Genomic DNA, 19,204 nt, shown 5'->3' on the forward strand with positions numbered 1-19,204 from the left:
TCTACTCCGCTCTGTGGTAATTTTACGGTCTGAAAAGGCACGCTGAAAATGGTCACATTTAACCTCTAGTGTGGAAGCAATGCGCGGCACCATTTCATTTATGACCCGTATGAATCGGATACATTTTTTAGTAGCGTGTGATGCACGGTGTGGTGACAGAGCCGTCTTAATTCTGCCCCTCTGTCCTCTGAGGTCCGGTTACAACACAGACCCACACGGTCGCCCTTCTCTCTTACAGTAAGTTGCTGTTCTAAGAAGCTGCTATAAATACTGATCCACATATCTGCTACTGCATCCACATGGAAACAGTCCGGAAACCAGACAAAGTAATGAGCCAACGAGCTTCATCTCAGGCTGATTCGTCAAAAAGATCCGGTAAAAGCAGCACCTTGGAAATCAACTTTCTGCTGAAAGTTTCTTTAAAGATCCTTTTTTTCTGTCTGCAGCCTGAGAATCTGCAGAGAGAAACAAAAGGCTGAGAGCAGTACAATCAAATCCATTAATCCTGTAAAACCCAAATATAGATAAAAAAATTGCCCGAAAAACAAATAAATTAAACAAGAAATTATATTTCTATATAAGTCCAAATACAGAAAAAATTAACAAAAAAACAAAACTAAAAAATTCAAATTAATAATAAAATAAAACAAATAATAATAAAAGTAATATATCAACCCAAATATAGAAGAAAACCATCAAAAAACAACAAAAAAGAAAACATATATAAAACAAATATAGAAAAAACTAGCAAAAATAAAACAAAAAATTATAATAATGATAATTCTAATAATAAAAATAATATATTAACCCATAAATAGAAGAAAATCAGAAAAAAAGAAAAGAAAAAAAACAGAAAAAATTTTAAAAAATTCAAAATTTTCTATCTATCTATATATATATTTATATTTAAACCCAAATATAGAAAAAAGAAGCAAAAAATAAAATTAAACTAAAACATATAATTAATAATAATAACAATGATGGTAATAATATATAAACCCAAATATAGAAGAAAATGCGTTTAAAAAAACTGAAAAAAATATAGAAAACAAACATAGTGTTTTACAGGGTTAATCACAGAGATTCTACTCAGTTTTATTTTATTTTATTGCTGCCATCTTAGAGGCAGATAAAATTGGAGCATCTCACAGATCCAAACATTTCAGACGACCAGAGCTGCTCTCCTGATCGGCGTCCTCTGCTGACCTCAGCAGCTGCTGAGATTAAGCGGCCTTTAAACTGAGTCTAATCCTTTTCTCATTTGTAGCGTCCAGTGTCCTGCTGGTCGGTCCGGTTCACCCCGCAGCGCTCAGATTTATGGCTCTGGCTGCAGTCAGGGTCAGTTATGGCATTCACACCTCTCTCTCACACACACATTCACACCCACAGTTAGTTCTGCTCCGAGGCTCATATGATAAAGACACAAGAAGGAAAACTTCACACGGCGGTCTGCTGTACTGGGAGCTGCAGACCGAAGCTCCTGGAACCTGCAGAGCTCCAGAGGGTGTGGTTACTCAGAAGTGTGGCTGGTATCGAATCACTTGCATGCCTCTGAAGTATCAACCTGAATGTGCTGACTGAGTTCCAAACAACCTTTCCATTACGGAGAGGAGCGCAATCGGTGCACGGCTGGTGTTTGTAACTAGCCGATAACTTATTTCTACTGACTGGGAGTGCAGAGAGGAGCCACTGCAGACACTGATTTATGTTTACTGATCGCTGCGCTTTTGTTTTGTGCGTTTGTTCTTCTAAAGATGCATCACAGCACTTTTTCAAGACACCCTCCAACTATTTTTTTTTCTGCTTTTTCTGCAAGAAAGTTCAGTTTGGAGTTCTTAAATGTGTCAACTCTTTCTTCTTCAACAAAAAGTCATGTTTTCTGTCTTTTAATGGCCTTCAATGGTGATAAAAAGTCGTCCAGAACTTGAATGAAAATGCCATTAAGCACACCATGTACACCATGAGATAATGCTTCTAATATTAAGATTGGTCTTAATACTTACTTTTAATATTTGTTTTGTGGTCAGTCGTACCTTCAAACAAACGCTCTCTGGCATCTAAGTTGTTTGATGACAATCCAGGATCATTTTAGCCTTTTTCAGTCATGGAATACAGAACATTACCAACCTCATCAGTCTGTTAAAGTGATGACACTCATAGATCACTTTTACGTTAAAGTTCCTCATAGCTTCATTCAAACATATTCAAACTAACAGGAAGCTCATCAAACTGTCAAAGTAACTGATAGCCAAACTGATTTATGATTTCCTAAACACCGAAAATTCTGTCAGGTCTCCTCCCGAGGACAGCCGCTGTCTAACTGATTTATCACAGTGTGACTTCGCCCTTTGATCCTGATTGATCCTGTCTCATGTCATCGCACAGAGGAGTCAAACTCATTTCAGGGTCCACATTCAGCCCAATTTGATCTCAAATGACAAATAAAATCACAGCAAAACCACAACTCCACATTTTTACTTTGTTTTAGTACAAAAATGTTCACATTTAAGGAATGATTTTTTTTAATAAAACATCATGAACAACCTGAAATTTCTTAAGAAAAACAAATTCAGTTTCAACAACATTATGACTCAGTTTATCATTCACACATTACAACTTCCAAATTGCAAAAGAACACAACATTTAGGTACAGCTATGTGGAACTGAACGATATAGTGTTTTATTTAATGATCAAAACAACAAAAAAAGACAAAAAACAACAAAAACAAGACAAAAAACAACAAAAACAAGACAAAATATTAGAAAAATCAGACACAAAATGACAAAAACAAGAAACAAAATGACAAAAAACAAAACCACGACACGAAACAAAACCAAGAAAAAGAGACAAAAAATTTGACAAATAAGTTACAAAGCGACCAAAAAATGGACAAATGACAAAAATGTTACAAAAAATGACAAAAACGAGAAATAAAACAACAAAAAAAACACAATAATGACACAAGCAAGACAAAAAGGAAACACAAAACAACAAAAACGAGAAATAAAACAACAACAAAAAAACAGAATGACACAAGCAAGACAAAAAGGAAACACAAAACGACAAAAACGAGAAATAAAACAACAAAAAAAACAGAATAATGACACAAGCAAGACAAAAAGGAAACACAAAGCGACAAAAACGAGAAATAAAACAACAAAAAAACAGAATAATGACACAAGCAAGACAAAAAGGAAACACAAAACGACAAAAATGAGAAATAAAACAACAAAAACATGCAACAAATGTCAAAAAAGACAAAAAAAACCCCAACAAAAACAAGACAAAATATTACAAAAATCAGACACAAAATGACAAAAGAACAATCTAGTATTTTACTTTCTGATCAGAACAACTTGTCATGGTCTAGAAATTACTTCAAATTTATAGTTTTAGTAATTTACAATCTGCAGTTAATGTCTTCTCTGGAATTTTTACACTTTGAGGACCGGATTGGACCCTCTGGAGGGCCGGTTTTGGCCCACGGGCCGCATGTTGGACACACCTGTCACAGCAAACTTATTATTATAAATAATCAACAACGCTACCAGCACTGCTGTTTTGTTCCATGTGCATAAATGTGTGCAACATGAGACACTGATGTGAATCCTGCAGCTGTCTGATGCTGCAGGTTTTTAATAAACTCAGAGGAAAGACTCCGACTAACAGCACAACTTCAGCTGCTGTTAAACAAATCCTGGGCCATGTTTACTATTGGTGAGCATCATTTATCTGAGCTGCTTGCTTTAAAGCGCTTCACTTATGCATGGCTTTCGCTAATGTGACAGTCGCAGTTCAAACTCGTATCACAATGAAAGCGATACGGAAATGTTACTAGGTCTGACCCAGCAGGACTTCTGTCACAACTTTTATGGAAAAATGAGCAGACAAGAAGCTGACAGGTTCAGATGCCGTCAGACTAATGACTGGAAGGGGCTTAGGTTGCATATTGGACCACAACCAGCGGTTTGAAACCCACTTATGATGTCAAACAAACATGTTAGACTCACTCCAGAGAAGCCTTCGTCATGCGGTGTGAAAACAGTCTGAGAAACTTCTCAGAGAAGCATCACTGAGACAAACACATCTCTGAGTGGTGGACAGCTCTAAGGTGCAGCATAAACAACTTCTTCTGACATGATGTGAACATGTAAGAACAAACTGGAATATTTCTAGTGTCGGACTTTTTAATGTCAAAATATAACCGGATTTCTACAAAGTATGTCTATTACAAAAAATATAAAATGTGAAATGATTGATAAGCATTGGTCCCCTTTAAAGTGTCTCATCTAGTTTAAGTCTGTTTTTTGTGCTGTACTGACAGAGCTGGACGCCAGGATGTCAGGTCAGCCCAGGATTGGTCGGAAGGAAGGATGACGTCATCAGAGTATGAAATGATCTGTACAAATAATATTTGGGTTGAATATATATATATAATTTTATTTATTGTTTATTTTATACATTTTTTATTTATATATTTTGTTTTAGTTGTTTTTTGTTCATTTTTTTCTATTTTTGGGTATACATACATACATATATATGTATTTGTTTACTTTTTTATTTTTTATATATTTGGCTCTTACAGGGTTAAAATCGCTGAGTTTTAACTTTCCAACAACAGATGCGGCTCATCACTGGATCTTTTACATCTCAAACATTCTCCTGAACACGACGCCCTGAAGGACACGGGGATGTTTGTTGGAAGTTCAAATGGCATTTTTTGTCCTCAGTTTCTTCCCTTTTTATTTGCCTGAACATCACAAACGTCTTCCAGGAACGACTGTGTGGGAACGCGTGCAGTCGTCCTCATTAGCATCGTCTTCCCTCTGTGTGACGGCTGGCTGTTCACCCTGCCTCTGAGCCAGGCTGTCCGCAGCGCCGATCAACGCTAACGCCTCCTAACGCGTTCTGACGGCACATTGTTCACACCAGTTCAAAAAAAGGGAAGAAGAGAGCTGCAGAAATGACATCTGTCACCGTCAGCTGCATGTTAACTTGAGTGAGTCGGGAATGTGGGGAAAGAAAAGTGAAAAACAACCAGAACTTCGCTGCATGTAGAACAAACACCGAGACAAACCCTGCCTGGTAGCTGTAATTAAAATAAATCCAGTGAATACAGTAGCGAGCAGCTGGCCATGAACATCTTTCAGCTGCACTTCCAAATGTGTGTGTGTGTCGCTGTGATGCACTAAAGCTCTTCCTGACACTCCAAATTAGCTGAAGCAGAAATCAAAACGTCTCAGTGGTTCAGTGTGTTTTTAAATGGCAGAGAAGCTTTAATGTCCCGCAGCAGGCATGAAGCCCGTCAACTCTCAGCTGAGCGGATCTGACGGCGAGGGGGACGGAAAGATCTTTTTCTGCTGAATTTCTATTTTTTTCTTGCATTGTTGATCAACAACGACCTCCGAGGAAACGGAGAGTCAGAAAGTCAAAGCTGGAGGAAGATAGGATAGTTTAAGAGACACGAGTTTAAGCTACAAATCCATCTCTTCATTCCATAATCCAGGTTAGCGGTTTAGTTAAGTGGCTAGAAGTGAACAAAACTGCAGCTGGACCTCATGTTAAGGAAATAATGATGGACGAAGAGAAATATAGTGAAAAACAAACGCACAAACTACACAAAACACCTCAGTTAGTAAGCAGGCTTGACTTGTACTTTATGAAAATTTGGTGCGGGAAGCAGAAGTCAGACGCATCACGAAATATTAGTTAAACGTCTAAACTAACCGTCGAACTAAAATGAGGGCAGATTCAGGAGCTTATTTCTCGCCTCAAATGCTTTAAGGGATACTTTTTGCTGAACTGTTTGCAGAATAAAAGAGAAAGTTTGCGACTGAGCGGCCATGTTAGTTAGTCATTTCTACCGGACTGAAGCTAAGGTTATTTTTTCTGCAATTAATAAATTGGAATTTACGCGTTAAAGTGCCAGCCCTACAACAATTTCACTACGAGCCCTTTACAACAACAATTGCAGTTGTTTTAAGGATTTCTTGTAGATGTTGAGTGCTTGGACAGCACATTTTTCAATAAAAACTCATTTAGGCAGAATGAGCTTCATTTTTAAATACCATATTCCCACTTTACTGTTATATTTACGCTTCAGTCATTTCATTTTTTACATATATTTTTGTAATTTTTTGAAAATAGTTTAATTTCTTATAGAAACAGTGTAATTTGCACAGTACTACTATATGTTTTATATTTAGTATTTGGAGATTAATGCATAGCTTCAGACACTAAATATTTAACCCTCCTGTTGTCCTCATTTACGAGCATCAAAAAATATTGTTTCCTTGTCTGAAAAAAATCCCCAAAAAATCAGCAAAAAAATTCCCCAAATTTCTGAAAATTTGCAAAAGCTTCAGGAAGAAAACTCCAATAATTCCTTAAAGGTTTTCCTTAAAATTTTATTTGAAAAAATCCCCCAAATTTGGTGAGAAAATCTTGTAGATATTTTAAAAAATGAGTAAAAATCTTCAAAAAAAAATCTTAAAATATCTAAAGTTATTACATATATATCATTAAACTTCCAATATTTTCTTTAAGAACATTCACATGAAAATCAACCAAAATCCACTGAAATTTGCTGGATTTTGGTTGATTTTTTTTGTGAATGTCCTTAAGAAACATTTTTAATATTTCTTTTTTTCCCCAACAAAAAATTTCAAAGATTTCCCAAAACATTTGAAAATGTGGACATCTGAAGTTTCACTGTGAATATATATATTTTTCCCACATTTTTAAGCTTTAAAACGGGTCAATTTGACCCGCAGTACAACATGATGGTTAATGCGACACACCTGCTCTGCTGGTAATAGCTGCGTTTGTTCTCATTTTATTAACATCTGCAGTTTCTCAGAGGGAGCGTCTGAAAATGACTTGATGAGAGTGGATTTGTTAGTTTTACATTCATGGTTATTCATGTTTCTCTTCAGGCCCTGAGCGCTGAAGTTTCTGAATCTGTATCTGGCGTGACATCCTGAATCAAATCTAACTAACTGTTTATGTCAACCATTTTAAGATGCCAAAACCAGAGCTGTAACAGTTCCTTATCCTGTAGGAAGTTAATATTCACAGCAGAGGAGCAGTTTCTTAGCTTTCCTGTCACTTAGAGAATTAGTGTGTGCCGAATATTATTGTCACCGAACAAACAAAATGAAAAACACATGAAGACAGCAGAGTGTTTTGAAGAGGATCTGTGTTTTTTTACATTTCTATTTTGATGGATTAAATCATACGAGACACGGGGTCAGCAGCTGAAACACTCTGTACACAGAAACGTCTGATCTGTTCTGTGTGAACAAACTCTGGTGTGTTTGCTGGTTTGTTTTTCATTCACGCGGCTGTAAAAGCTGTCAGTCAAGCTTTGTTTCAATCAGGACTCACGTGAGCTTTCTCGAGGGTGATTTTATTCAACAATCCATCTTTTGTTGGCTATTGTTGTGTCCATTTTGATTTGTTGTAAACACACCAGGTGCCGCAGACATGAAGTCACATGAACCGACAGGTAACAACTTTGAGTGTTTTTGTCTTGACTGGTGTCTAAAAGCCCTTTGAGAAATAACTGATAGAGATAGACAGAGATGGAACTAAAAGAACGGCTCTCTGGTACTATAAAATGATAGGCTCCTACTTATTGTGCTGCTGCTGTGGTTTACTCGCTTTTTTGGGAAACTGGATGCTAACTTGACTCAAACTTCTGATGACTCAAAAAATTTGGACTTTTGTTCTGTAACATTATCCGATCCTGCTTCTTTCACTCACATTTTACTGGGAAACGATCATCAGAAATGGCCAAAAAATGGCAAAAGTGGCAGTGATCATATAGAGATGAGACCTGAAGAGCTTGTTCTTTCATACTATCATCCATCCATCATCGATACAGCGATTAATCCTCATTGGGGGGGGGGGGGGGGGGGGGGGCGCTGGAGTCTGTCCAAAAATCTGTTCAAAAATAAGGAAGTAAATGTGTAAATATAAAGAGGAATAAATAAAAAAAAAACAATTAATTAAAAATATGGAAATAAGAAGGTAAATTTTGTCTTTCCTTTTCCCTTTGTTTTCCATATTTTTTATAATTTTTTTGAGAATTTATTCATCTTTACATTTACATATTTATTTCCTTATTATTAACAGACTTTTTTGATTTATTCTTTTATTAATATATCTTTATATTTATACATTTAGTTCCTTATTTTTCGACAGATTTACCTTCTATTATGGCACTCCTGTGAGTCCATATAATATTGATGACAGAAGATAAAATCCAGATAAAGAGAAATGAAACAAACATTTTTCTTGTTTAGGGTCACCTATACGTCTATTCATCGATTCAGACATCAACCAACATTTAATTTAATTGAGAAATTGTGATTAATCGTGATGAATTAATTACAAATCCTGCAATTAATTAGATTTTTTTTAACTGTGTCCCACCACTAGTTTTTTTGTTTGTTTTTCCTCTCTTTTAAAGTGTTTTGTGCATGTAAACGCCCAAAACGCTGCTCTTTACCTGCCTTAAACATCTCACTGAGCATCAAGGTGTTCTTCCTGGGGTTACGGTGAATAATAAACATTTCTTTGTTTATTAGCCGCCCAATCAGAGCAGACTGGAGTTAACGAAACAGGAGCTAAAATGGAGTGTTTCAGAATAAATAAGAAAAACAAGTTTTCTTTCAACATTAGAGGGTGTAAACATATTTTCTTAGACCCCTCATATAAAATAATAAACCTGTAAACGTGCATAATAAACAAAAGCAACAGATTCTGGGATATTTGACCTTTTTAGAAACACAAGCCGCAGTTAAATACCAACTGTATGTTTTATAACCCTGACTAAAACCATTTACTACTGCAGATTTCAGGTTACATGAGATGTGATGTTTACATGCACCGATGCATTGATTTGAAACAGCTGTGCTCAAAAGTGATAAACATGTCTTCTCTTTTTATTTTTTATTGTCATTCTTAACGTGTAATTGTTGCTTTTTAAACTTAATTCATTCCATTGTTTATTTTATTCTATTTTAACTTCTATTTACTTATTTATGTAATTATTTTACTGAATTACTATTATTATTATCACCATTTTTAGCCTTGTGTTTATGGTTTTACCCTCTATTTTTTATATTTAATTTTCCTTTATTATCCAGTCTTTTTTTTCTAATAATAATTATTCTCAAGACAAATAATTATGGAATTTGTAAAGACATGATCATAATGAACATAAAAAAATATTTTTTTCTTAATAAAAACGCTTGCAAGCTATATCCCATGGACTTAATTATGTCCCTCAATTATATACTGACCCACTTATTGGGAGATGTAGAAACGTACAGCTTCCTGTATTGACATCATTGCACATTTTTTTGGCTGTTTTTTTTTTTTTTTAAGGTTTGAGCCGTTTTATCCCGACTGAAACGTCTACATGAAGTCTTTTTGACCAATTAAAAGTGGAATATTCGGCCTTTACATAACCGTGCTAAAGCTTTTTTTGATCTTTTCCATCTCTTGGAGACTACGGAGCAGAAATGATCACACCTTCATCCACGCCGTTAGTACAGCTTCATTAGATCAACATCCAACTTAGCGGAGTGAAGAAAAAACATCTGGTGCTGCTAATCAGACTGTGAAGTGATTCGAAGTGAAACCGACACACGCAGACGGCAGGAAGTGATGAAGGCTGAGGAGGAGGAGGAGGAGGAGGAAGCTTCCTACCTGAACCAGACGTCTTATCTCGATCCAGGTATTCTGCTCTACTTCCCTCCCTCTTCTTTCTGTGTTTACTCAGTTCTACTGGGTTCTACTCGTCCGTGTGGCTCTGCGGTCGAACCAGAGAGCAGCCGAACACACCCACCGCTCGTCTGAGTGTGTGTGAGGGGAGAGAGAGTGTATCAGGTGACTGGAGCGAGAGTGGCATGTGTCATCGCTATCCGAACCCCCGAATCCTCCACGTCAGGTGTGTGTTCCTGCCCCAGTGTGTGTGTGTGTGTGTGTGTGTGTGCGTTACTGCCTAATCCCCCGTTGCCGTTTCCTCCAGAGAGAAGAAACTCTATCCCCGGGGAAGAGAACGAGCGAGAGGGAGAGAAAAGACCACCACACATACTACTCACAGATTATACTGCAGGATTAAAGATTAAATTACCCCGCTGCAGTCGATGCTGTGCGCGCGATGAGATCAGAGAGCAGTTGTCGGTTCACACGTCTCCTGTTACAGTGTGTGTGCGCTCGTGTTACTCGTGTTGTGAGGACGTAAATCTTTTTACCCCGTCACACTCCGGGCACCTGCCTCCGATCTGAGGACGAGGAACACGTCTGTGATAAAACCAGAGCTATATGTATGTATGGACACTTTATCAGCAGCCAGATGAATGTCGCCACATGCACAGAAATGCAAAGTTTGTCTGCAGAAACAAACTTGCTCATACCACAGCCTCTTTGCCCTCCGTCGATCTTTCCATGACTTTCGTGCAGGTCTCCAAGGTGTTATAGTCTGTGGCCCCTGTAGAATGTGTATTTGAAGTTGCCTGGCAACGCATACCATGTGACATGTTGGATGCCGCAAGGCATTGCTGGGTATTCGGGGCGCGCGCAGCAGAGTGTTTGGTGGATGCCGCTAGAAGTAAGCTAAGAAATAAAGAGTTCCTACGTGCACCTTACGTGAACCACTGAATATTGTTTTTAGACACATCTACAGCCCCCCAGACCTTCTTCACCCCTGTCTGGCTTTTGTGAGCTAAAAACTCCCACAACCTTTTGTCTTCCACCACCTCCACCTCAGCAACACACTCCTGTTGGACACAACACCAGGTTTTCCAGCAGAGGCCTGTCCCTCATCATATACTCCAAACCTCAGTTGTGAAGCTTCTTCAGACAGGCTCTTGTGGGCCGTAGCCAACACCAGAATAACTAGAAAAACCCCATAACTTAGCTCCAGAATTAGCCGCCGTTCCCAGCTCTCTCTACTGCTGACTCTCAGCCAATCAGAGGTGATCTAACTAAATATGACACATTCACTGACATTAGGTAAATCTGGAACGGAACAATAAACATTGAAACCTCAGCATCAACAACAATATCAGTCCGTTACAATATTCTGTTATCTTCTAGTAAAATGATTCATACATGCATGAAAGTCGGTATTCGTGACTTTTATGAGGAACTGATGGATACTGATCGATGTCGTGATGCACGGAACGGCTTTGTTTACATTTTCACCGGAGTTCCGACTTACAGCGAAAATCAACTTCCACGGAACTCCGATGTAAGTCGAGGACCAACTGTATGACATGTTAAGGAATTACTAATGTGCGCTAAAACTGACAGAAAATGTAGTCATCTGATGTTCTTTTTTGTGCCAGAGGGTGCAGTGGAACATTTTGGACTCACCTAAACTGTGGTGCCTCCGAAGCAGCCCTGAGCAGACGTTTTTATCCAGTGGGGGAAAGCTCAGGTGCATTAATGACGGCTGTATTACACTCAGGGAAGGAACTACTTTTATGCAAGCTGCTACACTATCTTACTGGGACACTTAATCGAACTGAGCCGATTAATTCCACCTGTGCTTTCCCCACAGTGATGAGTCAAAATGTCTATTATTGGCTATGAGGAGCAGAAGCCAAATCTGCTGCTGTGTAATGGCGATAAGGCAGCTATAAGCCAGAGTGGGCTCGTTTTCAACAGCCACAGTCAAATTAATGTCGGATTAACTATTTCCGAATTGTCGGTGTGTGTCTGTAAACATATTACACCTGCCTGCACAAATATAACCCAGAAACCAGGAGCTAGATCACTGCTATTTGTTGTGTATATTTGGATATGCAGAGACAGACTTCTGCTAATATCCCAAAAATAATCAGAACTGGGAGAAAGTTATATTTCTATGATTTTTCTGCTCTCTTTCATTTGTGCTTCCAGGTCATTTTAGTGGATACCTGTGGTCAAACTGAAACATCCGAGGAACAGAAAATCAACACAATCTCCTCATTATTGTCATTTCCCGCTCTTAAATACGGTGGCCGACAAGGGCATATGCGCCGCAAACAAAAAAACGCAATACAAACGATCAAAACGCTGCAAACACAGGAATGATGCAAACCCAAAAACACATAAAACAAATGCAACAGAGAAATGCTGCAACAAAAAACCGATGCATTCACAGAAACACTGCAAAAGCAAAAACACACAAACCGACAAAACAAATGCAAAAGGGAAATGCTGCATACAAACCCCGAAACAACTGCAAGAGAGAGACGCTGCAAATTCAGCATTTCTGTGAATGCATCGTTTTTTTGTAGCAGCATTTCTGTGTTGCATTTGTTTTATGTGTTTTTGGGTTTGCATCATTGCTGTGTTTGCAGCGTTTTGATCGTTTGTATTGCGTTTTGGCCGTTTGTATTGCGTTTTTTTGTTTGCGGCGCATATGCCCTTGTCGGCCACCGTACTTAAAACACTGAAAGTGCGTCATGTTAGCTTCTGGTAAGGAGTAAAAAACACATATTATTGTGTATTTACATGGATACAAGTCTTGTGTTTGTCGTTTTGCATCTCATTTTTGTCGATTTGTGTCTTGTTTTGTTATTTTGAGGCTTGTTTTTTGTCTTTTGTCTCCTGGTTTTGTCATATTCTGTCTTGTTTTGTCATTTTGTCTTGTTTTTGTTATTTTCCGTCTCGTTTTTGTCATGTTGTGTCTCGTTTTTGTCAGTTTGCGTCTTTTTTGTCATTTTGTGTCTCATTTTTGTCATTTTGTGTCTTGTTTTTGTAATTCTGTCTTGTTTTTGTCATTTTGTGTCTTGTTTTTGTCGTTTTGTAACCCTGTTACTGTGATTAGAGTGGGGTTAGCAAACAACACATAAAACATGGAATAAAACTGCTACCAGTGATTCATAAGCTGAGCCAGTCAATACCTATTATTGATCAATATGGAGCAGAAAACTGGAAAAGAGGAGGCTGATATTTCAAACATTTTGAAGCCCAAATGTCTCTTTTCTCCAGTTCTGGAATGATCCTTATATTGTCTTAACGTTAGCGGATGTGTATTTACCAAACTGCTGAACCATCAATAAAGTTATTCAGCTCCATAATTTCCCCTTCACTTCTTACTCGTGTCACTAAAAAGGTTCATGCAGGTTCAAGTGGAGATTTTATTTCCCCAGTTTTGCCTCAGTACAGTGCATGATCCCTCACCTGCTTCCCACTGCAGCTGTAGAAGAAGCCTTGAAGAACACGAGATATTAATACACCAGCGATCCTACTGGGAGGAGAACCCATCTCACCACCTTCATCTGCATCTTAAACATTCCTTCTCCACAGAGAGCGGGCGCTGGAGCGACGTAGACCGAATGTGGATTTGCTGACGGCAGCATTAGACATCACGCTGCATTATTATTATGCAGAGAAACACACACATTAGCATAACAAGCCTGCGTGTGTAAGTAGGTCACGTTCAGATCCTTCTTCATCCAAAAACACACACACATGTGCACGCACACAGCAGACCAATCAGGAATATAAAAGCAGACAGTAGAGCGCCTGTCTGAGACTCACAACAAACAGAAACAGGAACGGCAGAATCACCTGCAGCAGAACTTTCATTAGAACCAAACCAATGCTGAATATGACGAAGCAGCACGAAGCCAACGACACACTGATGGATGAGCTGTGGAGCTTCTCGTGAGGAAAGGCCATTAAAATGGAAGAGGTACATCTTCTGGGGAGCAGGAATCTGGTTAAGAAACCGCTACACCTCCAAATATCTCAGACGAACTCAGGTTCTATCTCAAGTAACTGAATTTATGTAAAAATGACCTCTCACTACAGAATATTTAGCATACATTCCAAATAAATGATGAAATATTTTTGAACTGACCATCATTTTAACCATTTTTCAAGCAGAAGTACCACATTTTGTTTAGTATTTTGTTCTTTGGATTTATTCTGCACAGTGGAGCGGTGGTTAGCACTGTCGCCTCACAGCTAGAAGATCGCTGGTTTGCGTCCCAGTCCTGGTCTGGGATCTTTCTACTTGGAGTTTCCATGTTCTCCCTGTACATGTGTTGGTTTTTTCCAGGTTCTCTAGCTTCCTCCCACAGTCCAAAAAGATGCTGAGGTTCACTGGGGTGCGGGGGTGGGGGGCATGGCTCAGTAGGTAGTAGAGTGGCCATGCAACTGGAGGGTTCAATCCTTGGTCTGGAGAGCTCATGTCAAGGTGTCCCTGAGCAAGACACCAAACCCCTAATTGCTCCTGAAGGGTCGTGGTTAGTGCCTTGCATGACAGCTTCCACCATCAGCGTGTGAATGAGTAAATGTGACGTATATTGAAAAGCACTTTGGGTATCTTTCAGGTATAGTAAAGAGCTATATAAATACAGATCTTTTACCATTTCTAAATTGTCTGTTGGCGTGAATGTGATTGTTTGTCTCTATGTGTGGCCCTGTGATAGACTGTCCAGGTGTCCCCTGTCCCCACCCTAATGAAGTTTGAGTAGTGCAGATAATGAATGGATGGATGGATGAGTATAAAAAAAGAAGGAACTGTTTAGATTTATGAGTTAGTTTCCAACAGTAACTGAATTAATCATCTGGGAAAACTTAAACAAATCTGAGATTAAAATCTTGACACACCAGATACTGTAAGAAACAAAAAAAAGATGCAAAAAACAATGATGTGACGAGATTAAAGAAATGTCCAGAAACTGTTTAGGTTCAGAGGATTTATCTGTAGATCAAAATAATTGTTTATCACTGTCCCCAATGGAAACACTACAACACAAAAGACCTTTACTTTGAAATTACTGAGGACAGAAAAAAAAGAAGCAGCAGCATTTCAGATCTGATCTGTGACTTCTGTAAAACTGAGAGGAGTTTTTATTGCCATTCACAGTTTGAAACTCTCATATCTCTAGTTAAACAAGTTCGACTACAACCCAGTTTCTCACAGATAAACGTTGCCTTTGGCTCATCATTTTTTCTCCAACAGGTTACTGCTCTCTAAGAACTTTTCTCATTACCGCTGCACAAAACTGTTAACAAACCACAAGTTACGAGCCACGGTTTCCTCTTTTCCTGTCAGCTTCTACCACTGGGTGTTGCCATGGAAACATAGTTAAAGCTGCAAACATTTCAGGCTCGGATTGTTTATTGTGCTTATTTAGGTGAAACTGTTTAATTTAAATGAGAATAAAACATTCTAAAATCTCCAGATGTGAGCCTCTAACGGGCAGCTTTAAAGAGAAAAGTGCCTAAGCGAATTAATTCTGTAAGACCCAAGTATAGAAGAAAAATTGGCAAAAAAATAAACAAAAAAATTTGAATACATTATATATATATATATATATATATATATATCCAAACATAGTAAAAAACTGATCAAAAAATATATAAAATAAACAAAAAATGTATACACATATATTAATCATTTTCTTCTGTGCTTGGGTTTTTATATTATTATTGTTATCATTGTTGTTATTATTATTAGGTTTTATTTTATGTTTTTGCAATTTTTAAAATAATTGGGATTTTATATATATATATAAATAGAATAGAATATATAATATATATCTAAAAGAAAATAACATTAAAAAAAATATAACTGATGTCGTACTTCTGCGACAGTGGGTTTTACATGGTTAAACTAGATTTTTATGAATAAATTATTTTGCTTATGTCTACTTCAGAGAAAAACAGAAAAGCTGTGAAGGTGAACCAAAAGTTTAACCACGTTTTTGGGACTATTTCTAACTGGTTTTCAGTGCACAAGAACAAACTGGTTAACCCTCTGAACAATAAGAGGTTTCTGGGCATTTTTCCTCCCTGTGGTCTTAATTTTTCCTTCATTATAAAGTCCTGCACATCTATGTAAACGGCACAACCGTAGCTAGAAGTAGAGAAAATTCAAACACAGCTTCTGTGAAGTATGACACAGCTACAATGCCATGAATCACAAAAAATATATTGTGAAAGTTTCATTTCTTCTTGACTTCACAGGCTGTAGAGATTTTGCCATTCACCTTTTCCAGTTAGTGTAAATCCTTGTCTTCTATTGTGCACACAGCCTGCAGTTCAACCCAGTTCAGCCAAAAAGTCCCTGAATGTGCATAACTGTTACTAATGAGTTCACGGTTGCATCAATGAGCGCCATTTTTTTTATAATTTATTCAGAATCTTGTACAAACAGTACACTTCTGGTAAATTTTTAAATGAGACATGAAGGATAAAGTGATTTTGATGACATATTTCTTTTCCAAGTTTAGATACGAGTATTTTTTCCAATGAATGATGCATCACAGATGAGTTCAAGAACCGTTGGAAAGCTGATCGTCTGGTCATTCTTCCTGTTTTTTAGCTTCTGGCTCTGACAAATGGTGTATTGTCAATGCTTAATAAAAAACACATAAAAACTTGCCAGCAGATTTTGGGCTTCAGAGGATTCATGATTCATTTATTCATGAAAATATAAGTCATCTTTGGGGAAACAAATCAAATATTTTACCATTTAATGAAGCATTTCTCTTCCTGTGATAGCAAATAATACTTTAATTGTGTAAGAAAATGTTCAAAAAGGCTTTAATACCTTTAAAGAGCTCCAGACATAAACATGTTGGCTGCAGTAAAAACAGAGCAGAGGCTGGAATATGTTTAAAGATTATATCTAACGCCACATATTTGTAGCTTCTAGGCTGTGAGTTTTTAGAGCTGTTTTTGTATGACAGAAAGATGGTTAATTACCAATGTATTACAGTTGTAAACAAATTGAATTTTACAACAGGGGGCGCTGCTGTAAGAGGTTAATGTGCATGAATAGGGAACACTCACTGGACAAGGGAATCCACTGTGAGTGTTTTTGTGCTCTGTGGTGATGAGCAGCAGCGTGTGGGTAATCACAGCCGTCACGCTATCTATAATGAGAGGAATCTCAGACAGACACACAGACAGACAGACAGATGGGATGCAGTCACAGACCCAGAGCAGTTTTTCTTTCATCTCAGATACGTTTTCACCCAGGAATCATCATTCCTTTCAGGGGGCCGACATTCCCAGAAAGCATCCTCCATCCTCTGAGCGAGCAGAGGCAGTCGGCTTTCCAGGTCAAGCACACATAAGAAGATCATCAGAGGGAGTGAGAAAATAAGGCAGGCGAAGCTGCACAGTGTGCCGCACTGTTTGTAGCAGAGATCTGAAGTGTGCTAATTTTCAGACCGACTATCCACAGTAGGTACAGCCCGGTCTATCTGATGCAGTCGTGTTCAGATTCTCTCCATGTATAAATACTGAGAGGAAATGCCAGAAATTAGTTAATGAAAACCAAACATATTACTCTTCTATTGAGATAATCCACGAATTTTGCGCAGTGATACTTTAACTTCTCATAGCGGCACCAAGAAGTTCACATGAAAGTTGTGAAATTCTTTGCACGTCGCTCTTAGGATGAATTGTAAAAACTTAGGTGATGCCTCATTGGTTCAACTAATACCACCATGAGCTCCAAAATTTAAACAGTCCAATGCTTTGTTTTGTGCCAATTAGCAAATATTAAGATGCTAACACACTAAACAATAAAATCACTCAGATATCACCATATTCCTCCAAAGCTGCTCAGTCCTATGATTTCTAATGGATAAGTCTTGATAAGTCCTCAGTGGTGGATTTGTGGCAGGATCACAATCATGTGATTGTCAGCAGTGAGCTGATATAGTGTTCACTTGTTGTCATGGTTACTGTGACGCCATGGCGCTATCTGGCAATGATACAGAAATCTTGAACAAATCCGTGGATCCAGACAATGAGTTGCATCACTGCTAAAATCTAATCAGTTGATCCTTGTGTCATTTCTGACCTTCCCTGAAAATTTCATCCAAATCCATTGGTCTGTTGTTGAGCAATGTTGCTTACAGACAGACAGACGGACAGACAAACGTACGCTGATCGTCACATAACTCCATTGCATTCCTTGGAGGAGTAACTAAGACTAGTGAACATTATGCACACTTGAATCAACATGTTAGCATGTCAGGTCAAAACACCACTGCAGCCTCTCAGAGCCCCATCACTGCTGTAGATAGGACTCAATATACCAACTAAAACCATAATATGTGAAGATTAGTACCAGTAGAAACAAATCGTACCTGTAGCATCAACCAATCTGGAAAGTCTATCACATCTATATGTAGTAGGTGATATTTGTGTAAGCCACAGAAATCCCTACATAGGTTTAAAAAATGTTGATTGTCCGAAAGTGTTGAACATTTTACATGTGAATAACATATCTGGATGAAAGACATCACAATAAAAAACAGCAAAACCAGCTCAAATTTCAGTTTTAACACAAAAGTTTGATCATGTAGCGTCACCACTGCAACCAATCAGTTTTCTTCAGCTGTCATCATGTGTTCTCTTCATTCAGTCAGCCAAAAGAAAAGAGAGATTTCAGCCTTTATCTAGAATAAAATCCAAATGCAGCAAACAGATGGGTAAAAATACATGGAACGTATTGATATAAGTCTGCAATAAAGCAGAAAACAGCAACAAAAAATGAGACATAGGTCCTGATATGTAGCAGTCCTCTGATTAGAATCATCCTCTGATGAACAGCTGGAAATTAGACTTTCCACCATTTTTAGACTGAACTACAACCTGCAAGCTCAGAGTGAGTCCAGGTCATGACCTCTGGGTCTCCTAATCCCAAAAGCAACACACTCACACACACAACACACACCTGTGGCCGTGCAATGTGTGCAAAAAGGAAGTCAGACACAGTAAAAAAACAAAACACACATTCAAGACCAAGCCGTCTGAATGTGGAGCTGAAACTGGAAAACAGAAGACGGATTTCCTACCTCGGCTGAGGAAACTACTCCACATCACGGACAGGGAGACAGCTGTCTCACCTCCTCCTCCTCCTCCTGCCTCTCCTCTCTGTCATCTGCTCCCTCGACAACAAAAAGCAACAAGGAGGAAACCCAAAAGCAAACAGTGGAGAGTCGCTGTCTGTCTGTGTGAACGCGAGGAGGCACGTGTGTGAGTGCCGAGGAGGAGGACGGACACAGCGAGCAGAGCCAGAGTGTATGTGAATCAGTGAGGTGATGATATTCAGGGTGAACGGCGATGACAGCCCCTCTGTCTCAATGGAAATCCCTCTCTCTCGCTCTGTGTCTGTGATGCTCACTCGCTCTCAGCGGTTCACGGCATCGTGATTTTTAAAAAAAA

General features: G+C 38.4%; 1 protein-coding gene across 3 annotated transcripts in view; it reads right to left on the reverse strand.

The window, feature by feature from the left end:
• Positions 1–19,204, reverse strand: part of znf385b (zinc finger protein 385B) — a 76,276-nt gene that overhangs the window by 22,132 nt on the left and 34,940 nt on the right. The window contains exon 1 of one of the 3 annotated variants that reach the window (XM_051958801.1): positions 18,835–19,178. The exons of the other annotated variants lie outside the window; for them this stretch is intronic. Within the exon in view, the coding sequence (XP_051814761.1) occupies positions 18,835–18,859 (25 nt within the window). The 5' untranslated portion in view covers positions 18,860–19,178. Of the gene's footprint in view, positions 1–18,834; positions 19,179–19,204 lie in introns of those variants that run through there. 3 annotated transcript variants of the gene reach the window in all.

This window comes from Acanthochromis polyacanthus, chromosome 14, assembly GCF_021347895.1.
Source record: "Acanthochromis polyacanthus isolate Apoly-LR-REF ecotype Palm Island chromosome 14, KAUST_Apoly_ChrSc, whole genome shotgun sequence".
NCBI classification, from domain to species: domain Eukaryota; kingdom Metazoa; phylum Chordata; class Actinopteri; family Pomacentridae; genus Acanthochromis; species Acanthochromis polyacanthus.